At 37.3% G+C, this 18,839-nt stretch overlaps 1 protein-coding gene across 20 annotated transcripts in view; it reads right to left on the reverse strand.

The window, feature by feature from the left end:
* Positions 1 to 18,839, reverse strand: part of SORBS2 (sorbin and SH3 domain containing 2) — a 187,947-nt gene that overhangs the window by 68,015 nt on the left and 101,093 nt on the right. For 10 of the 20 annotated variants that reach the window (XM_036894270.2, XM_036894269.2, XM_057505097.1 and 7 more), the window contains exons 2-4: positions 17,961 to 18,053; positions 12,271 to 12,297; positions 11,917 to 12,041 (exon numbers count right to left, since the gene is read on the reverse strand). In XM_036894270.2, coding sequence (XP_036750165.2) covers positions 11,917 to 12,041; positions 12,271 to 12,297; positions 17,961 to 18,053 — 245 coding nt within the window. Of the gene's footprint in view, positions 1 to 2,884; positions 2,921 to 10,479; positions 11,131 to 11,916; positions 12,042 to 12,270; positions 12,298 to 17,960; positions 18,054 to 18,839 lie in introns of all 20 variants that reach the window. The other 10 variants (XM_036894271.2, XM_057505098.1, XM_057505096.1 and 7 more) reach the window with 5 other exon arrangements.

Consider the following 18,839-nt stretch of genomic DNA (forward strand, 5'->3'; position numbering starts at 1 on the left):
ATGTTCAACCACTGGATTCTCCCTACTCTAATCTTAGTACTTCATTGGCCTCTTTTTGGTTTCTTAATCATTTATTCCTTTTGATTGCTTTATATCTGAGTATTTTATATCCACAGTGGTATTTTAAGATTCTTGTTGGAGATGGTCATATATATTACTTCTTTTGTATATATATGTTTTTATAACATGCACCCTGGACATAGTCTAATTGAATTAAATCAGTTTAGTTCACAGAGGTTGAGCTCACCATCCGTAAGCATGCCTCTCCATCCTCAACACAGCACTGAGCATTGTGGAGGTTGGATGATGCATGCGGATGAGACAAAACATTAGTAAGAGCATTCGGTTAAAATACCTTACAGTTGAATGCACACAAACACGCAAATCCACATAGATAAAGAACAAAATGTGTGAACTTTTCTACTTATTTTAAAACCAATTAAACTCTTATGCAGCCCTGAAACATATGTAGCCAATTAATTGTATATTTCCATGATTTTTTCACTTTAAGGCAGATGTTTTCAAATGACCTAGAACTAATCTAATTTTATTGCTTTATAACCATACCAATCTGTCCTGAGGTCAGTAAACCTTTCATTATAATCTGTGTTTATTGAATACTTCTCTAAGCTATTACACAGGTCACTCTTACAGCGTAAGCAACCGTATCTCTAGGGCTCTCTACCTGAAGATGGCTGGTTATTCACATAGTGTGACATACTGGCATACCCAAATGCTTGAGGGCTCTTGCATGTCTGTGATGAATTATTTGAGAATACTTTTTCCTCCTTTCCAAAATCAAGTTTATTTGATCTTTGTAAATACAATTTCAGTAGTATTGTTATGATTAATGTTAAAAGCAGGAGAGTTCTTATTAGAAATCATCATGCTACTGTGTTACTAAGTTTAGGAAAATTGCTCTGAATCCTCTTTTGATGGTTTCAGTAACATTGATTATGGGTTAAAGAAATAAACACTGCAAACAGATTTAGTTGTTCATTGTGTTAGACCAGTTGGGATTTTACTAATGAAATAATACCATTAGATTTCAGAAAATATTTTTTTGTTGTAGTAAAATAATTATTAGCAGGAAAATAATTGCATGGAGAACCTATGTGCAGCTAAGTTTGAACTACTTGAAACTAAGTTCAGTTGCAGTTAGCTTCGAATGTGCCCAGAAGGCTCTGTGTGGACATCTTAGGCTCCTGAATAGCCTTCAAAACAGTAAATTAAATAAGTTAGTATATAAACTGGCATACTGTCAACCCCTTGTATATTTGGTTAAAGGCCCTAACATTCCTTAAAGTTTTAAAAATAAATAACTATTGAAAGCATAGTAGAACATGGAGAAAACCGTGTCTGCTCAGATCCTGGCACCAGTGGCGAGGAGGCGTCAGCCCTGGAGAATGAGGTTCCTTCTGTAGCCAGTCATTAGATGGAACATTTTAGTGTAAAATTTTATACCCAGCCATTGAAACAATAATAAATCCCATCTAAAGTATTAGTAGGTAATTAGTAAGGATACTAAAAAGTATCTTTTGTCTTCTGTGATTGCAATGTCTTGAAAAACATCTGGCTTACAATATTCATGCATGAAAGTTGCAGATTTATGACCTTGATAGAACATAAAAACTACGTAGCACAACTAAAATTTTGTCTGTGGCAGCGCTTATTTTGAACCTCATTATAAAGTCAATTTAAGAAAAAAAATATCTTTTTTCCTAAAGTCATGCGCCTTTCAAATTGAAATCATTATCTCTACATTTTATGCAATTGAAAATCTGTGCCATAAAAATTTGAAGCAGTTTTGTCATTCATAAATCATTTTTGTCATATAGGCTTATTTAAATTATATAATATGTATGGGAAATATATTGTTCTGAATGAAAGATAAATTATTGATATATGAAACAATAAATATGTTTATAAATTTCTGTGCTGAATGGTTCAGGAAAAAGAATTCCTCAAAAATCATAGGGCTAAATTTCTGCAATGTAGATTAAGATTATTTATATCATTCACTCCTATAAGACAGATGAGTTCAAAAGATGGAACTGCTAGTGAAAGGGACAAGAACCAACATGTGGTCAGTGACTGTGTATGTGAGAAACCAGGATATGTGAGTTATTCACACACAGATAAACTGTTATCTCCCAGGATTTAATACTTGGTTAAAATATTTGGAAAATTTTAGACTTTTTCTTTGACCTACTCATCATAATATTATATGTATACTTATCTAAATTTCTGACATAATTTCTTATTAAGGATAATCACTATATAACTCATTAAGTAGAGCAATACAGTGTAAATGTAAGTGCCTCTAATGTAATGAAGAGAATATAATTGATTTTTTTCCATCTCAAATAGGCTGATGAGGGTGACTGTAATGGGTTTCCTGGCCAGACTGTACAGAATTGGCTTAGCTCTGATGAACACCTATGTGAATAAACATGCTCAGGAGCAAAATGAGAGGCAGACAGGAAATCAGACCTTTCGGCCCTTGGAGATCTGTTTTAAAAATCATGGCAACAAAGAAGGGGAGAATAATTACGTGCATGGCAGGCAGCAGGGGGGATTAAAGTGATGCTGGCCCCAGGTTGGGGAAGGTGTTTCAGAACAGGCAGTGGTATGAAAGCCAGCTCTCTGCTCATCTGGGATAGCTGGGGAGCACTCAATGGAGGAGCAAGGAGAGGGGTTTTTAGAGACTGTGAAAGGGTCAAGGTCATGCAGGTGTGAGGGCCCCATGTCAGCAGGTGGTGGCAGGGTTAGTGACATTGGGCTGGAGCCACCATCTGGTGAGAAAGCAGTTCTGTTAAAAGCTACCTCAGGAGAGCGTGAAGAAGAGGCTTCTGGGGTGGTTTGTGTGTCTGTGAAACATTACCTCCAGCACATTGGCACTTAAATCCTGGTTTCCAAGCTAAGTTTGAGGAAAAAATAATAAAAAGAGTATAAATTATCCAATTAATAAAAACATCTCTTTTTGCAATGTGGCAGAGAAGGCAAAGCATGTGTTTAATTTGCAAGAACTTTAAGGAAACACATGCAGAAGGATTAGGTGCCACCATACAGTACAGAAAAAAACATGAAAGCCTGAAGAAATGAATCTAGTAGGTGGTTTTTGGAAATAAGAGCAGTTTTCACACAGCACCACAGTGTAATTGTGAGTGGGGGCTTGAGAGTATTGGCATAACAGAAGTTTTTCCCGAGAAGTTTTAAGTTTTTGTACTTGTGACAGTAAAATAATACCAGTTTGTTTAGCAGAATGAGTCTTTCCTTCACGTGGGCAATCTCAGAGCAGATTTCTTCCTTCTGCCTTCCCCCTAGAAAATGGCCCCAAATGTAGAGCAGTTTGCCTCAACCTTTTTCTGACATATTTCTAAAGATTGGTCAAACTAAAAACAGCTAAGTGGAAAGGGAATTTTATTTCCTTTCCACTCATTGAATCTCTTTTTTGATTTCACTATAAAAATACTAAAAGAACTGAACTTTAAAATATTCTAGCAGTGCAAGTAGAGGTATACCTATGCATAAAAATAGAAGTGAAAATGAAAACCAGCCACTGATGATGGTTAGAATGTACCCCGTGTGGTTAGAACTACTGTTGGCTTTAAACCTTAGGTAAAGGAGAAAGAAACTGAAGGTGAAAAAGATTTAATACCTTCAAGGCTATATGTATAACTCAAGGGGCTAAACATGTTGGAGAGGTTGCCTGTAAAAGGAAGGTTATGTAGCTCTCTGTTGTAACCTTGATGTCTGTAGGATGACGAGCATCAACTTCAACATGAGTGAGTGACGCTCTGGAGCAATTTTTTTTTTTCTTAACCTTCACCCCCAAGAATAATGGAGTTTTTGAGTGTCTGGTATGGTGCTAGTTATAAGAAAGACAGCCAGAAGCATTATAGGATATTAATACAATGAAGGGGAATGAATTAAAGAGAACTCTATAAACTTAGAAATCTTTCCAAGTAAAGATTTAAAATAGTACTATTTGATAGTGTTGGCCAGCCATCATTTTCACAACAGTTGATGTCATGTAGGCTGTTGATCTCATAAAAAGTCATAATTAATTTTTTTCCTCAAACTTTCAACTTAATACTTAAAAAATCCACAGTATAAAAAGGTTTCTTTTGGTCACAGGTACCTTAAAATCTGATGAAAGCCTCTGATCCTTCTTTTAGAAAAAATGTACAAATTCACATATACATAAAATTCTACATAAACTCTAGAGTTTTATAGATACTCTATAAAGCGTATCTTAATCTAATAGGTTAAGAAACTCCAAGTTGATGTGGGCTTGGTATGGAGCTGGGGCACAGAGGAGGAAGGAGGCATAGGGTGGCAGGGCCAGGCCAAGGGGAGGTGAGGGAGGCCTTTATCTTGGGTGCAAAATTGAATGAAGTGTCAAAAACTCAGTAATGAAGATAAATACGATTTTAATGCAATCTTCATTAAAAAAATCAAAATCAATGCCCAAAAACGTCCATACCGAACAAAATATTAAAAATTTAAATAATGACCAGTTCCTTTGCCATTGAAGACTGGGGAGCAAGGAATAATTTGTATCCTGGGTTTTTAATGGAAGCAAATGCAATAGAAATATTAGAAAAAAGTTTCTTTTTCCTGATCTCATTCTCAGTGGAGAGACTAGCCATGTTTGACAATTTCTCTTTGAGTAACAATGATCTTAAACAATTTTTAGTCAATTTAAGTGAAATTATAATAAATTCCATTTTGGTATTAAGGAAATATTTAAAATTAAAATAATGTTTTAATACACCTACTTTTGAACTTTTCATTACTTTTTTAATGACTTAAATATTCTAGACAAAAAGTAATAATGCATAAAAACATACGTGTCTAGGGGATATAGTTTTCTTTCTGTCTCAGGCTCCAGTTGGCTTGGATTGGCACTGTGGTTTGGAACCTTAGCATCTCCTGCTTTATCGTCTTTAATTGTTGAATTTCCAAGCCTCATTTCTCAAGAAATACATGTATGTGTTAAGTATCAAGTGAAGGGACTTGACAGTTTTGTTCTCTATTTTTCAGTAGAGTTGACAGTAATTTACTTGAAAAAATATTTAGGAGGGAGTTATAGAAAAATCAATCTTTATATTCAGAAACTTTTTCTATTTTATTAAGTGTCATAATGGTATTTTCATTATTTTTTTCTCTTCATCCACTAGATATAGGTACTAATATATCTACAAACTTAAGGGTGTGGCATCTTATATTGACGTTAGAACACTACTGGGATGATTGGAGTTGACAGTTGAAAATGAATGACAAAATAATGAAAATTGCTGAGGCCTTGTGATGGGTACTTATAATGGGCTTTATCATATAATTAATTATCCATTTCACTGTTAAGATTTTGAATTGCCATGATAATTTTACATAAACAATTTAAGAATTTTTCTGAAAAACAAAACCAGAAAAACCCTTAGTCTTTACTTCCACCCCACCTGCTCCTATGATAATCAGCCTCCTCTCACTGCCCATCTGGAGGGGGTGGTGAGGAAGTGCCCGGAGCTGTGTTGGTGCCAGGCGACATCATTTCGCTGGCATGGCTGATTGTCTAGGAGGGGGAACAAGTGAAGTAAACTGTGCGAACGAGGCACTGCATTCTTCCAGGCAACTTGAATTATATGACAGTGTCCCAGCCAGGTAGTCGTATAGCCCACGACCCCAGCAAGTTCAGGCATAATTGGGGCCAGAGAACATCACAGAAATCCACAGGCAACTGGAAGCAATGAGAGGGAAGAAACAGAGGCGAATGAGGCTGACTCACAGAGAGGAGAGGCAGGAGCCACGTGGCATCTAAGATGGAGAAAGAGTAGCTAACTGGTCATGCCCTGTGCCCGAGGCCTGGCTGTACCTCCTGCGTTTCAGGGATGCAAGACTGCCCTGTGGCCTCATGAAAACCCTTTTTACCAGAGGTCTTAACAGCCTTATAGTCCCTACCCAACAGCTGGGTGACAGCTGATCCAAAATGGTCACACCGATTTGGGGACATCAGTGGCATGTATCTAAACCAGGGGGATAAATATTTCCTCTATACTCTGTGGAATATGATTTTGAATCTGGGATGATATCCTATTTTAAGAACACTGCCAGAAGATGGGGTTCAAGATTCATCTATCAGAAAATAGAGGCAGTCGTGGTTGACCTGTGGATCTGGAGTCAGACAGACTTGGACAAGTTGTGTAACCACCCTTGGCCTCAGTTTTCCCCATGTGTAAAATAGGGACATTAATAAAACCCATCTCCTAAAGCTTGTGAAAATTAAGTGATAAAATGTAAGTAAAGTGCTTAGTACAGCATCTGGTGTGTTGGAATAGCTCTCAGTAAATGAGAGTCAGTAAAAAAATTAAAATGCTTGGAAGGCACAGGAATGTTTTACTCAAAGTGGAGAGCAGAGGAGAGAGAACAATATGAAAACTGTCACGTGGAAGAGGGAAGAAACTTCATCTCTTCTGCTCTGTGGGATGAACATGCAGAAGTTAAGGAAGGCAGATTATGATGCACTATTAGAAATACTTTCTAATAATTAGATCTGAGAATTGCTCAAGTGATAAACACTGCCTCCTAAAGTAACTGAGCTCCCCATGCCTAAGTATATTGAAGAAGAGGCTGAATGCTCCTTTATTTAGAGATGTGGCAGAGATGATCCTAGGTATCATATCAGGCTCCCACATATTCTCTACTCTTCAGTCATTCAAAAACCTAGATGAAACACATTCATCAGATGGAGAAATTGCCAAAGACCTGATCAACTAACAAATGCACCAGAAAGAAGTCGTGTGATACTAGTGGGTCATCCCAATGGAATAGATGAGTGATCGGGGCTGGTATTGATGGCGTTGACCCAGAAAGCAGACTCTATCTTTCATAATTTTTCTATCATGCCACACTACTGACGCTTATTCATTATTCTGCCTCCTTAATGTATATATTTTGGTCCCATGGAGCAAAAAGATTAGTTTTCTCCTTCTACATGACAGTGAGATAAATTCTCCTCTGAGTCCCCAACATATGTGCAACAATAGCTGTGAAAGTAAGGCTTTGGCCAATGATTGATTACATTATTTCATAATAGAAGGGTCAAGTTTATTCTCCTGAAGCAAAGGGCACAGTGCTCACAAATGCCAGGGGAAGCTTTTGGGGTGTAGTTTTTTGCTGTCTCTTGAAAGCTTCTGGCTTAAATCTTCACCTATCTGATGGAGAACAATGTGACATTTTTAGCAGCAGGATATCTGTTCTCATGGTAACAGAAGGATAACATCTCATTTTGTGTTAGCTCTATTCATAAATAGGTAGGAGTTAAATTAAGACATATAAAGTTTATAAAACAATATGTTAAATGATCAAATGTGGAGAGAATTAGAATTCCTAACAGTAGGCTGCCATTTGAATTAAATTAAAGGATTAATTAATTATTAATTAATTATTAATTTTTAAACAAATGGTCAGACTTTATTAAAAACAACAAAAATACGCTAATGAAATTTGTAGAACACTGAAGTTTCCTTTTTACCTCTCAATGTAGAGAATTTTTGTTTCTTGGGTCTGCTAATTTCTTGGGAGGATGATTCTTTATAACAGAGCATGTTCTTGGCTGATTCATAGTGTATAGCTGACAGCTCTTGGCATTTACTGACATGTCTTACCAGAATGTGGAATTTACTATTTTAAATGGAAAGGTCACCATTGTGAAAGGCCATTACATGGAAAATGGCACTTAAAATGAAGTATGTCACAATAGGCAATATGTGGAAACAACCTAAATGTCCATTGACAGATGAATGGATAAAGGCAGTGTAGTTTATACACACAATGGAAAATTATTTGGCCTTAAAAAAGAAGGAAATCCTGTCATATGAAGTAGCATGGATGAACTTTGAGGACATTATGTTCAGAGAAATAAGCCATTCATAGAAGGACAACTACTGCATGATTCCATGTATATAATGTATCTAAAATACTCAAACTCAGTGAATCAGAGAGCAGAATGGTGGCTGCCAGGGGTGGGGGAGGTGGGAAGTTGCTGTTCAACAGGTGTAAAGTTTCAGTTATACAAGATGTATCAAGTTCTAGGGCTCTGCCGTATAACATTGGTGCCTACAGTTAACGATCCGGTGTTGTACACCTTAACATTTGTTAAGATGGTAGCTCTGTTAAAATTCTTACTACAAAAAGAAGAGTCAAAACTGCAATAGCTTCATGCCCAACTTCTGGTAAGGTGAAATAAATTTCTCTCTACCTGTTAAACAAATGCACTGTTGAAAACAACATATTTCCTTTTCCCAATCAGACACACAGTGTGGAAAAAGGAATTATTTTAAAATGACAACAGCTACTGTGTATTGAGGGATTCCTCAATGAAGTAGGCACTAGTCCAAGTTCCTCATATGCAGTGTCTTGTTCTAACTTCACGGCAGTGCTATGAGATGAATGCCATTGTTATTCCCAGTATATAGATGAAGGAACTGAGGCCTGGGGAGGCAAAATAACTAGATGGAAGGTCACGCATTAATAACGCCTCAAAGAGCAGACTGTCCAGTTGCTTTCTTCCCAGGCTTTTCAGTCCACTCCTAGAAAGCACCCTCTCTGCTACAAAGTCACTGGTAAGTTGGCAGGTCTCCTCTTATACTTGTCCTACCTGCAGCATTTGCCCAGGTAACCATTCCTTCTCCTGCATATACTTTCCTCCCTTGGCTCTTAGGATGCCACACTTTCCTGGGTTCTTACCCGCCTAGCAGACGCTCCCTTCAGCCTCCTTTGCCGGATGCTCCTCTTACTGCTGGGCTGCACTCGGGCCTCCTCTTTGCTCTGCACGCATGCCCTGTGTTCCCATGCAGTCTCAGGGCTACAAAGCCATCAGTAGGCTTTTGCAGGCTTACATCTCCAGCCTAGACCTTTCACCTGAATTCCAGACTCATGTATTCAACTGCATACTTGACCTCCCCATGTGGTGTCAAACAGACACCTCAAACTTACCATGTCCCAAAGGGAACCTCCAATCATTCCCCAAACCAGCTTTACCCACAGCTATCCAGCCTCCATGGACAAAGGATGACAAATTCCTTCCTTCCCAGTCACAAGTCTCAAAACCTTGGAGTCAGTCCTGTCTCTTCTCTTTCCCTCACCTCCTACATGCAGTCTGTCAAGAAGTCCTATTTACTCTGTGTTCAAAATGCATTCAGAGTCTGATTTCTCACCACCTCCACTGCTTCCACCCGGCTTCAAGACCCCATCATTTCTCACTTAAACTGTTGCCATAGCCACCTAACTGGCCTGCCTACTCTCCTTCTCGTCCTGCTGTAGTTTGTTCTCAACTGAGCTACCAGAATGATTCTGTAATAGTAAGTCACATAAGTCATAGTGGTAGCCGCCAAACTTCCCAGTGATTCTCTGTGTTATTGAGAGTAAAAGGTGAAATCCCTGCAGTGGCTTACAGAATTTATTCATCTGGCCTCTGTGCCCTCTGGCTTCACCTCCTCTTATTCTACGCTCTGTGTTCTTCCTGTCCTTCCTGCTGGGTTCCTTGCTGGTCCTCGTGAGGCCCCAGGATACATCAGCCTTGAAGCCCTTGCCTGCATGTTCCCTCTGCAGAAATGATCTTCCCCCTTCAAAGCTGCTGTCTTCTGCGTGAGGACTCTGCCTTCTTTGACATGGACTCAGCTCCCCACATCCCTGCTTAGCACTGCTTATTTTTACAGTCTCCTTCTCATGCATGTCATCTACTTTTTAACTGTTGTTTAATGTTTGTTCTCCCCACCCCCAACATGATTTTGATCTTCAGTGATTTTAAATACAGGTCTCTGATAGAACAGACTAGACATATAGTAGATGCCCAAGAAATAGTTGTTAAATAGATAAATAGAGATTTACTTCCTAACATCAAGTCTTAAAAGTTTAATATACTTTCTGAAATGATAAATTATAAAAGATGGAAATTGATGAAGTTTCAGTGAAAATGAATATTGAGCTACAAAGGAATAAACACTGGTTGAATTAAGATAAATGTCTTCTGCCAAAGTGAATTATAATTGATAATTATTTGAAGAGACTTTATCAATGAAAATAAAGTAAATCTAGGCACTCAAAGGTCTAGGATGCAAAATCTTGCTGTAAAACTTGAAAGTACTTTGAGCACTGAAGTTGTTGACAGCATCTTAAGTGATAGCCAACCTATCAGTGATTTCTAAAATCTACCTAGAAGGAAGAAACTTTAGAAAATGATTTCTGGATACAAGATCTGTGTGTGTGTGTGTGTGTGTGTGTACACATTTTATTAAAAGATACCTAGAAATTTATTGATGAATTTAGTAGGGTTTTGACTAGGAAGATGGTTTCTTTCTCCTTTCCTTTTCTTCTTGGCAGCTAACAAAGCATTAAGTTACATATGAAGCCCAAACCAAAGGAGTTAGGGACTCTACGGTGTGTCACGTAAGAAGACTGGTAAGTGTGATGTACCACCCGGCAGTCTGAGGACTGAGAGGCCGCAGCAACTGCAGACTTTTGTCTCTCTTGCTGAAGAGGTATCTTTGAAGTCTCTGGAGAAAGCTCAGGTAGCCGTTTGTGGCTTTCAGGTTCGTTGCCTGAAAGGGGGGCTATCTGAATGGAAAGAGATGCTGTGTGTTTCTCAGGCACTGGGTTAGGGGGTGGTGAGCAAGACCTTTTGAGAATTGATGGCACTTCAACAGATTTGGAAAACATTGGAGTATTAAAGGGGCTGATTCTTCCTAGGTCCTGGTTATGGATTAGTTTCAAGGTAGATACTCTCCGAGTTTGAGAATCCTGCATGTAGTCCTCTTGGAGAAATGGGGTACCTGAGTCAGCATTTGGTGGGGGACCAGTGCTGGGAACTGCTAGGAGTGGATTAGTGATTTTTTGTGTATATGACACAGTTGTGTTAGATTCCTCAGAATATACAATAGTCTGGCTGGAGTCTTCATTAGAATACATAATTCCCTGAAGAGATTTTTTGTTAGTAAAGTACTTTGTACAGCAGGGAATTTGTGTGTTAGTTACTAATAGGTCTAAAATGTCACCCTTTGTGTGATTAGTTATTAAGGAGCTACAAGAGCTCTCTTTTTATGGGTGGTGCACGGCGTGCCTAGATTGCTGAAGCATCCAGAGAAAGAAATGACATTGAAGGAAAAACAGAGAAAGTCAAAGTTAGTCGTTAAAAAACCATTGTCAACCTACCTACCCTTAAAGAAAGAAAGTAAAGAAAGTAAAACCTTATTATTCTATGCATTATGTTGGCTAAATGAAATGATCATTTTTATTCCGTTTAGGCAGCATTTTAATTCATTATCAATTGTTGCCTTCTGGGGAGAAATAGCTTTTATAGAGAATACATTATAAAGTTTGTTTCATCTACATTCTGGGAAATTATGTTAAAAGTGAACATATGTTCTCTTGACACATTTTTAGATCTTGAGGTATATACATGGTGTATTTAGTCACGTTGTTTCGGTAACACTTTTCATGCTTCTGGCAAAATTTTACTAATATCTCCAACACAGAGTTCTCTTAGTTAATAATATAATGAACAGTTGCATAACTCATATTTATTGAATAATGTATTGCCGATGTTGTAACTTTGAAATCCAAAGCATCAGCTGACGGCTATTCAAGAAACAGAAAATATTCTAAACATTATGTTCAAAAGTGACCTACTTTTATGAACTGGGTCAGAAAAAAAAAACTAAAAACCTCTTTGCATTTAACATGTCTTCCATGTTGTAAATACAAGTCTGGCAAGCAATACAAATAAACAAGCCAAAACATTAAAGGTAAAACATGTGCCCAAATATGCACCTGTTACTAGAAAGGAATCTCTAAAGCAGTGATGTCATGACCATGCTTCAGAATGCCCCAACAGCCCAGACAGTGCAGGATTACCTGAGTTGGTGATTTCTTTTCTTGTAGATTTGGTCGAACGCTTCTAAAACCTTTTGCTGCAAGAGAGGAATATGTAGCATCTCCATTCAGTGTCTCTTGATTTCGATCATTGTAAGATCTCCAAGCTTTTATCAAGGGAAAACAAATTGGATACAAAAATATCTACATTCACTTTTAACATTTTTTAAAAAATGAAATTTATTTTTATTTCCAAAATTGAAGTTTCCTTTTTAGAAATTTAATATGCATAACTATATATGCGATTCAAGTTTAGGTAAGGTCAACAGTGTGGCTATAAATGTGTTTAAAACACTCACAACAAATATAATTGTTATTCAGAATAGCTTTCTGTACCTGAGTCTGGTGATTGAGAGTCACGCCCTGAAAGAAAAAGAAATGTTGAAATGAATACCAGGATAAAAGAAATGAACAGTCCAGTAAGGATTCTGGCAAAGAACTACATGCGTTTTGTTTTTTTTTCCCTGCAAACATTATCTCAGTTCTAAAACTCTGGTTATGTCAAATCTATTAATGGAAGGTTTGTGCATTTATTTTTACTTCAATTAGAATGTCATGCATTGAATTTAATGTATAATTAATACATATATCAAACACTCATTTTTCTCCTTAATAATGTTGCCAACTGTGTAGTGTTATCTTAATTCCCAAGCTAGATATGTGATTTTTGAAATTAAAATTTTAAAAGGAATTAAAGGAGCCTTTTGAATTAAAGGATCAAAAGATACCTGGTTTATACACAACAAATGCTTCTCCAAGCATGAAATCAGACCACCAGATCTTTAGTTTTCAATGCCACAATGGTACTGATCATATTCAACTCCTGTGTTAGATAGAAACCAATTTTTGTGGTTTGCCTTTTTCTTTTACTTTAGGAAAGTGTAAATTTGCCTACCATAATGTGTGGTATTTTCAAATCATCCTCTAACCTTTGAGTCTTCTTCTTATTGCCGTTTAAAAGTCATTTTGTATTTAAATATGAAAGAACTGTTATATTCTATTGTTATGTGGTAAAGCTATAGAAAACAATTTTCATACTAATAAATTGCTTTTAATAATGAGGAGGAAAGTAGCTCAATGATATATTTATTATCAGCTTTATTGGACTTAATACATTCAGGAGTCTTCTATAACTTATGCACATTTGAGATAATCAATGTGTAATTGTTTGTTTTTTTATACCACATGGTCAGCCGCACCTAGAATCACAAGCATTATCCATGGGGAGGGTCTTCCGGCCTAACCTGCCGTTCAGGTCCTGGATTCCTTTACATTTCCCCAAGACCACTATTGAAATGCTATATTTCAGTGCCTATTAGAGCATGACTATTACACGTGAAAAGTACTCTGTTTTCTTTCTAATGCCGAAGGAATAGTTATTTTGAAATCTAAACACATGAATTTGGAATTATGAAAAAGAGTTGACAAATGGAAGAGTTCGATTTTTAGGTAAAATATTTGATATAGATTCTTTCCAAATCAAAGGGAAAAACTTAAATGTGAATCAGCACAGAGCACATTAGAATGACTCCAGCTCAGGTGAGTTAGAGCAGTCTAACAGATCTTCATTTTTTATAATTGTTAATTTAGTATGGATTGTAACACCAGCAAATTCAAAATCAGACTAATAAAGTGGGTACCATAAAGTAAAAAGTAACTTTAAAGAATTATATTGGAAATTTTTACCAGACTCTACTTCTAGGATTGATGGAAGCAGAAATAATTGAAATTTTAGTCACTTAAATAAGGACTCTGTAAAGAAAAGAGTAACAATACAGAGCAATTATTAGAATTCGGCTTTGGGACACTCAGGGAGAGATTTAGGAAGCCCCAGGCAGGCCACGTACTGAACAAGGAACAAGTTTTGGAGCTTGGGGAAATGGCAATGAAAAGAGAAGCAGCATTAGTAATAATAATTATTGTCTATATTATAATTACTTGTTTGAGAATACGGAGTTTATTTTACTCCTTGTTTTATAAAACTGAGCTCATGAAGAAGGGTGTGTGGGTGTACACAGGGGATGGAGGTGACGGTAGCCAGGTGCCTGGAGGCGTGAGAGGAATAGACATCGTGAGGTGAATTGAGCAGATTTGAAGGACACTTGGAATAAACTTCTTGTATTTATAGTTTGTAGAGGGCCAGTCTGTTCCTTCTCGCTGGCAACCACATTGAAGATTATGGAGCCTTAAATAGGATAAACACTAAGTTCGAGAACCAGTAACCCTAGGTTCAACTAGGGGCCTCCCCCACCCCGATACTGGAAGCAGGGATTTCCACATGAAACTGTACCCATGCTAAAGGAAATATGAGATATTAATAATGGTGAGCTCTGATGAAAAGCCCTGCTTAATATAGTAGACAGAGTGTATAAAATTACAAGAAAGAAGAAAGGGGAGAGTGGCCATGGATTAAATCTTCAGGATGAACCCTTATTTTAATGAAGCTTATGTTAATGACTGACATCTGTTTTTAAGTGGGTTCTCTCATAAGGATACTTAAGTGCACAGCATTTCAGGTTCTTTAAAATAAATCTAATTATAAATATTTAAAACACCCAGTCTTGATTTGCTATTTTATCTTAGTTCTTCAGAGACACTGAAAGATAAATATATTCTCAAATGGGTACTATTGGCTATAGTCCTGGTTTTCATTCCTGCCAGGAAAGCTTAGGAAAGGGAGGGCGTCTGGGTTTTGAGCAGGTAACAGAAAGCATCCTGGGTCCATGTCCAGTAAAGAGAATATAGGCTGAAAGAAAGAGAGACAGAGAGAGAGAGAGAAAGAGAAAGGGAGAAAGAAAGAGAGAGAGAGAGAGAGAGAGAGAGAGAGAGAGAGAGAGAGAGAAAGAGAGAGAGAGGGAGGGAGGGAGGGAGGGAGGGAGAGGAAGGAAGGAAGGTTGAGCAGGTAAATGACGTGGCAGATGCATGGAGAAAATATTTTTGCCTGATATCTTGATCATTTTTCATAATCATTCACTTGTTAAAAACAAAAGCTAGAATTCTGGGGATTGGAGCCCTTAATTTCTAGTGCTCTTTGGTAGATGTTCGTTGCTCCTCTGAAAATTTAAAAATGAGAAAATAGGACAGATTTATTGTTCCCTGGCTGTTTTGTGTGTGAATATAAAAAGGGGCTTTGAGAATTGAGAATGAAAAATTATAACCACTCTCCACTAGCATGAGCACTCCCTGTGCCCAGGTAGAAGGTGGTAGACACCTGTCAGAAGTTGTTAGGACATCCCTGGCTCAGTGTCATGGACTTGACTGGACACCCTCAAAGGTCCTTGCCAACTTTATGGTTCCAACATGATGGTTTTTCTGTAGCTATGTCTTCTGAGCAGGCTACGTGGTCTTGGTTATGTCCTAATCACTCCTCTCAGGTTTTATTTTAATTCCTTTTAACTGATGTGCTGTATTAGGCATTATAATCCATACTTTCCTTGAACATTATGATGATTCAATTCTTAGAGCTCCTGTCTTTAGAGGGCTCAAATACTTCACAAGAATTAATTTAAACATAATTAAATTCAAGTCAGCTAATTGAATGCCTACTGTCTTTCTAAGTCCTGTGATAAGCCTTTTCATTTATTTTCTTCATTTACCCTCATTTAATTCTGAAAAATTCTTGTGAGTTTGGGAAGTGATTAAGTTCTCAGAGAGATAGGAAAATGACAAATTCTATTTTTTTTTTTAAGAAAGGAAACTTGAGGTACAGACAGCTGACTTGTAAGGTTCTCTAACTTGCAGGTGGTGTGAGCAGAACCCTGTCTTCCCACAGAGAGACAGGCAGCACAGCCAACACCCATATCAGTGTTACCTTGGACTGCCAAGTGGATTGGTCAAATTAAATGGGCTTTGCTTATTGTATCTCTATAGTTATTGTTGTGGTGCTAGCTTGGGTTGAAAACAGCAGTGTGTGCTATGAATTGTCCAGTGGGACTTGACTTCTCGTAAAAGGAAAAGAGAAAGACAGACTGATTAGGGGATAAATAGTTGATGACTCGCAGGAATTCATGTTGACTTTCCAATCTGAGGGGGGAGAGAGGCTTAGAGCATTTTGGGGAAGTAGTTTTTGCTTAAAGGCTGTTCTATTACAACAATATCTAATTTGTTAATCTCCTTTTGATTCACAAAAAGACACTGTGTCAAGTAAGTTCTTAGGAAGGCTGCCATATAAGGTGGAGGGCATAAAAGGGGTCTGATTTCTTTATTCAAAATGTTAATTCAAACTTCTTTGAAAATCAGTTGTACCTTGTCTTTGTTTAATACAGAAGAGATGTATTTTTAAGGAAACACTTAAATCCAAAATTTAGGGGGCTTCATTCTCTAGAAATCTTACTTCTAGTGATAGAAACTTTTTAGTGGTCAAGAGTTGCTCTTACTAGTTAAGACATCTCAATTCCTAAAGACTTAAATTTTTCCCATTATTTTGAGTTTGACCATTAAATCTTTTCTATTGAGTGATATACAAATATTGGTATTGTAGTTTTGGCTTTCCAAAATGGCAATCTCTGTTCAGTCTACTCTTAGTCCCTTAGTGGTTACTTTTATAAATGACAGCAATGTGGCACTGTTGAAGCCGTGCGGCAGTGGTCCCCGTCGGAGTAGCGTGGCCTAGAATTTCACTTGGCTGAAATGTCAGTGATATTCATGGCACAGGCACCCCAGTCACCTGATGGCCCTGGACTTCATTTTATTTTCTTATTCCCCTTCATCCCCATTTCCCTCAGGTATCCAATGTAAACACATTTATAGTTTTTCTAACACTTTTTTCATGCTCTACACAAATGAACAAACGTGTATGAATATATATAGAGAGATTTTTTTTAGACCAAAATGAGATCATACTGCACCCACTGCAATGCAATTTTATTTTCATTTTTTAAATGTAATATATTATGGAGCCACCTGGCCTGGTATTTAAACTTGGACTTTGAAGTCCATTTGTGGATTGGAGGTGTGGGCAGGGGTGGTTTCTGCACATGGCAGCTTGCTTTTTCCTCAACAAAGCTGGGTAGTTTAAGATCAAGTGGCTTTAAGGCCAAGGACATCCTGAGAATTTAATTAACTACTAAATGTATGTGTGTAAAAGACACTGATATACACAATGAGAACCAAAGTTATTTAAATACTCTCTATCCTTTCCCACTTCTGCTCCCAAACCTACGAATATTATAAATAAAAACAAGCAACTCCAACTAACTACCCAACAATCAAGCCAAACAACCAATCAGTCCCCTAAAGACACGGGTCGGTTGCCAGGTCTGGAGACATGGGGTGCCGGGCTCACTTTGATCTTCCCCAGCTGCATCCCCGACTCCGTGTAGACTGTGCTTATAGACTGAACTAAGTCATAACAGACATTTATTATAAAGGCCCCCAAGTCAGTGGATGCTGAGATGTCACACTCTCAGTTACTTATTATGATACATTTACTACAGATACCTGTGGGTGGGTGTTAACCTTAATTGGACCAACATGTTAAAATATATATATTAGAAGGATATTTGCTGATTGGATTAAAAGAAGGGTTAAGGTTTCTTTCAAAACTAATAATCTATCATTCTCCTTGCAACTTTTGGCAAAAAAGTGAATTAAGGTTCAGTTTCCTTCAAATCCCTCTTTCTATCCCCGTGGACCCTCAGCCCCCCACAGGTTTTTAGGCAAAAAACAACCAAAGCACCTATGAGTTATCTTAACTAAGAATTATATTACTTTAGTTCATGAGATACAAAAACTCCAATAGTCATTAACACTTGCAGTTACTCAAAGCATTTTTGGCAAATGACTGTTGTTTTAATTAGATTTTTTAAATGTTTTCTACGAGATATCGGTTTCCTTTGGCTTTTTACTTTTAGAACAAAAACAGAAGGGATAGAAGCTATTCTTGACACGAGAAAAATAAGAACTTGTGGGACATTAGAAAGGTATTTTCAGCCACTTTCGTCAGCCAGACAAGATGATTCTGGAGAGAGAGCAAGGTCAGATAAAGCCATTCAAGTGTGACATTCTATGAGTTAGTGATATTATACCTGCAGCCAATAGGTTTGGAGAACTTTGAACTCTCTTCACAGATGTTAATGTGACAGACATGGCAGCACGTTTGCGAGCACACCCACCGCTATCTGGAAGCAAAAAAATGATACAGCAGAGGCCACAGCAAAGGAGAAAGCACATGCGCTATCATGCATTTTCAAGTGAAATGTGCCAGACATCCATGAAAACGATGAGCAGTCAGAATTATCCAACCATGGAATACATCTGAAAATTTCACACCCACCCCAGACTAAAACAAACAAAAGAATACAAAAGGCAAAACCAGGGGCCTGTCTCAGAAATAGATGCTAGTGTAAAAACAGATTATATACTTCACATTTTATGGTTTTTCATTAATGAAAGCACAAGTATAGAACTCAACTTTCTACCATTTAAACTCAATTCATATTGAATTTATAGACAGTGTAACCAGCTTTTAGAGTTGTGGACAAACCTGTACTTCAATATTGAGAACTATAACATAGTGTACTTTTGTGTCCATCATTGAGGTCTTACTGTGTTCTAGCTATTATGGTTCCTGAAGGTAGCCTGAAGCACCTCTTCAAGGAAAAGTTAACTGATAACAGGCATGATGTATTTGATATATAGGATTCATAAAGAAACACGTTATGGAATTCTGTGTTTTTCCCTAGTTATTACTAGTTATGGAAGAAATTAGCCTAACTGAAATCAAACACAATATTGATATATACTGCACTGAAATGACCAAATTAAAAAAAATTAAATATGTATACCTTCGAACAGTATGCATATGATAATCTATACATTTTACACTTACGCAAATCACAACATGAAGCAAAACAAATGAAAAGGCATCAGCTCCTTTAATGTGATATGAGTTTAGTGCAACAAGC

Source organism: Manis pentadactyla, chromosome 7 (genome assembly GCF_030020395.1).
Source record: "Manis pentadactyla isolate mManPen7 chromosome 7, mManPen7.hap1, whole genome shotgun sequence".
In the NCBI taxonomy this organism is placed as follows: Eukaryota; Metazoa; Chordata; class Mammalia; order Pholidota; family Manidae; genus Manis; species Manis pentadactyla.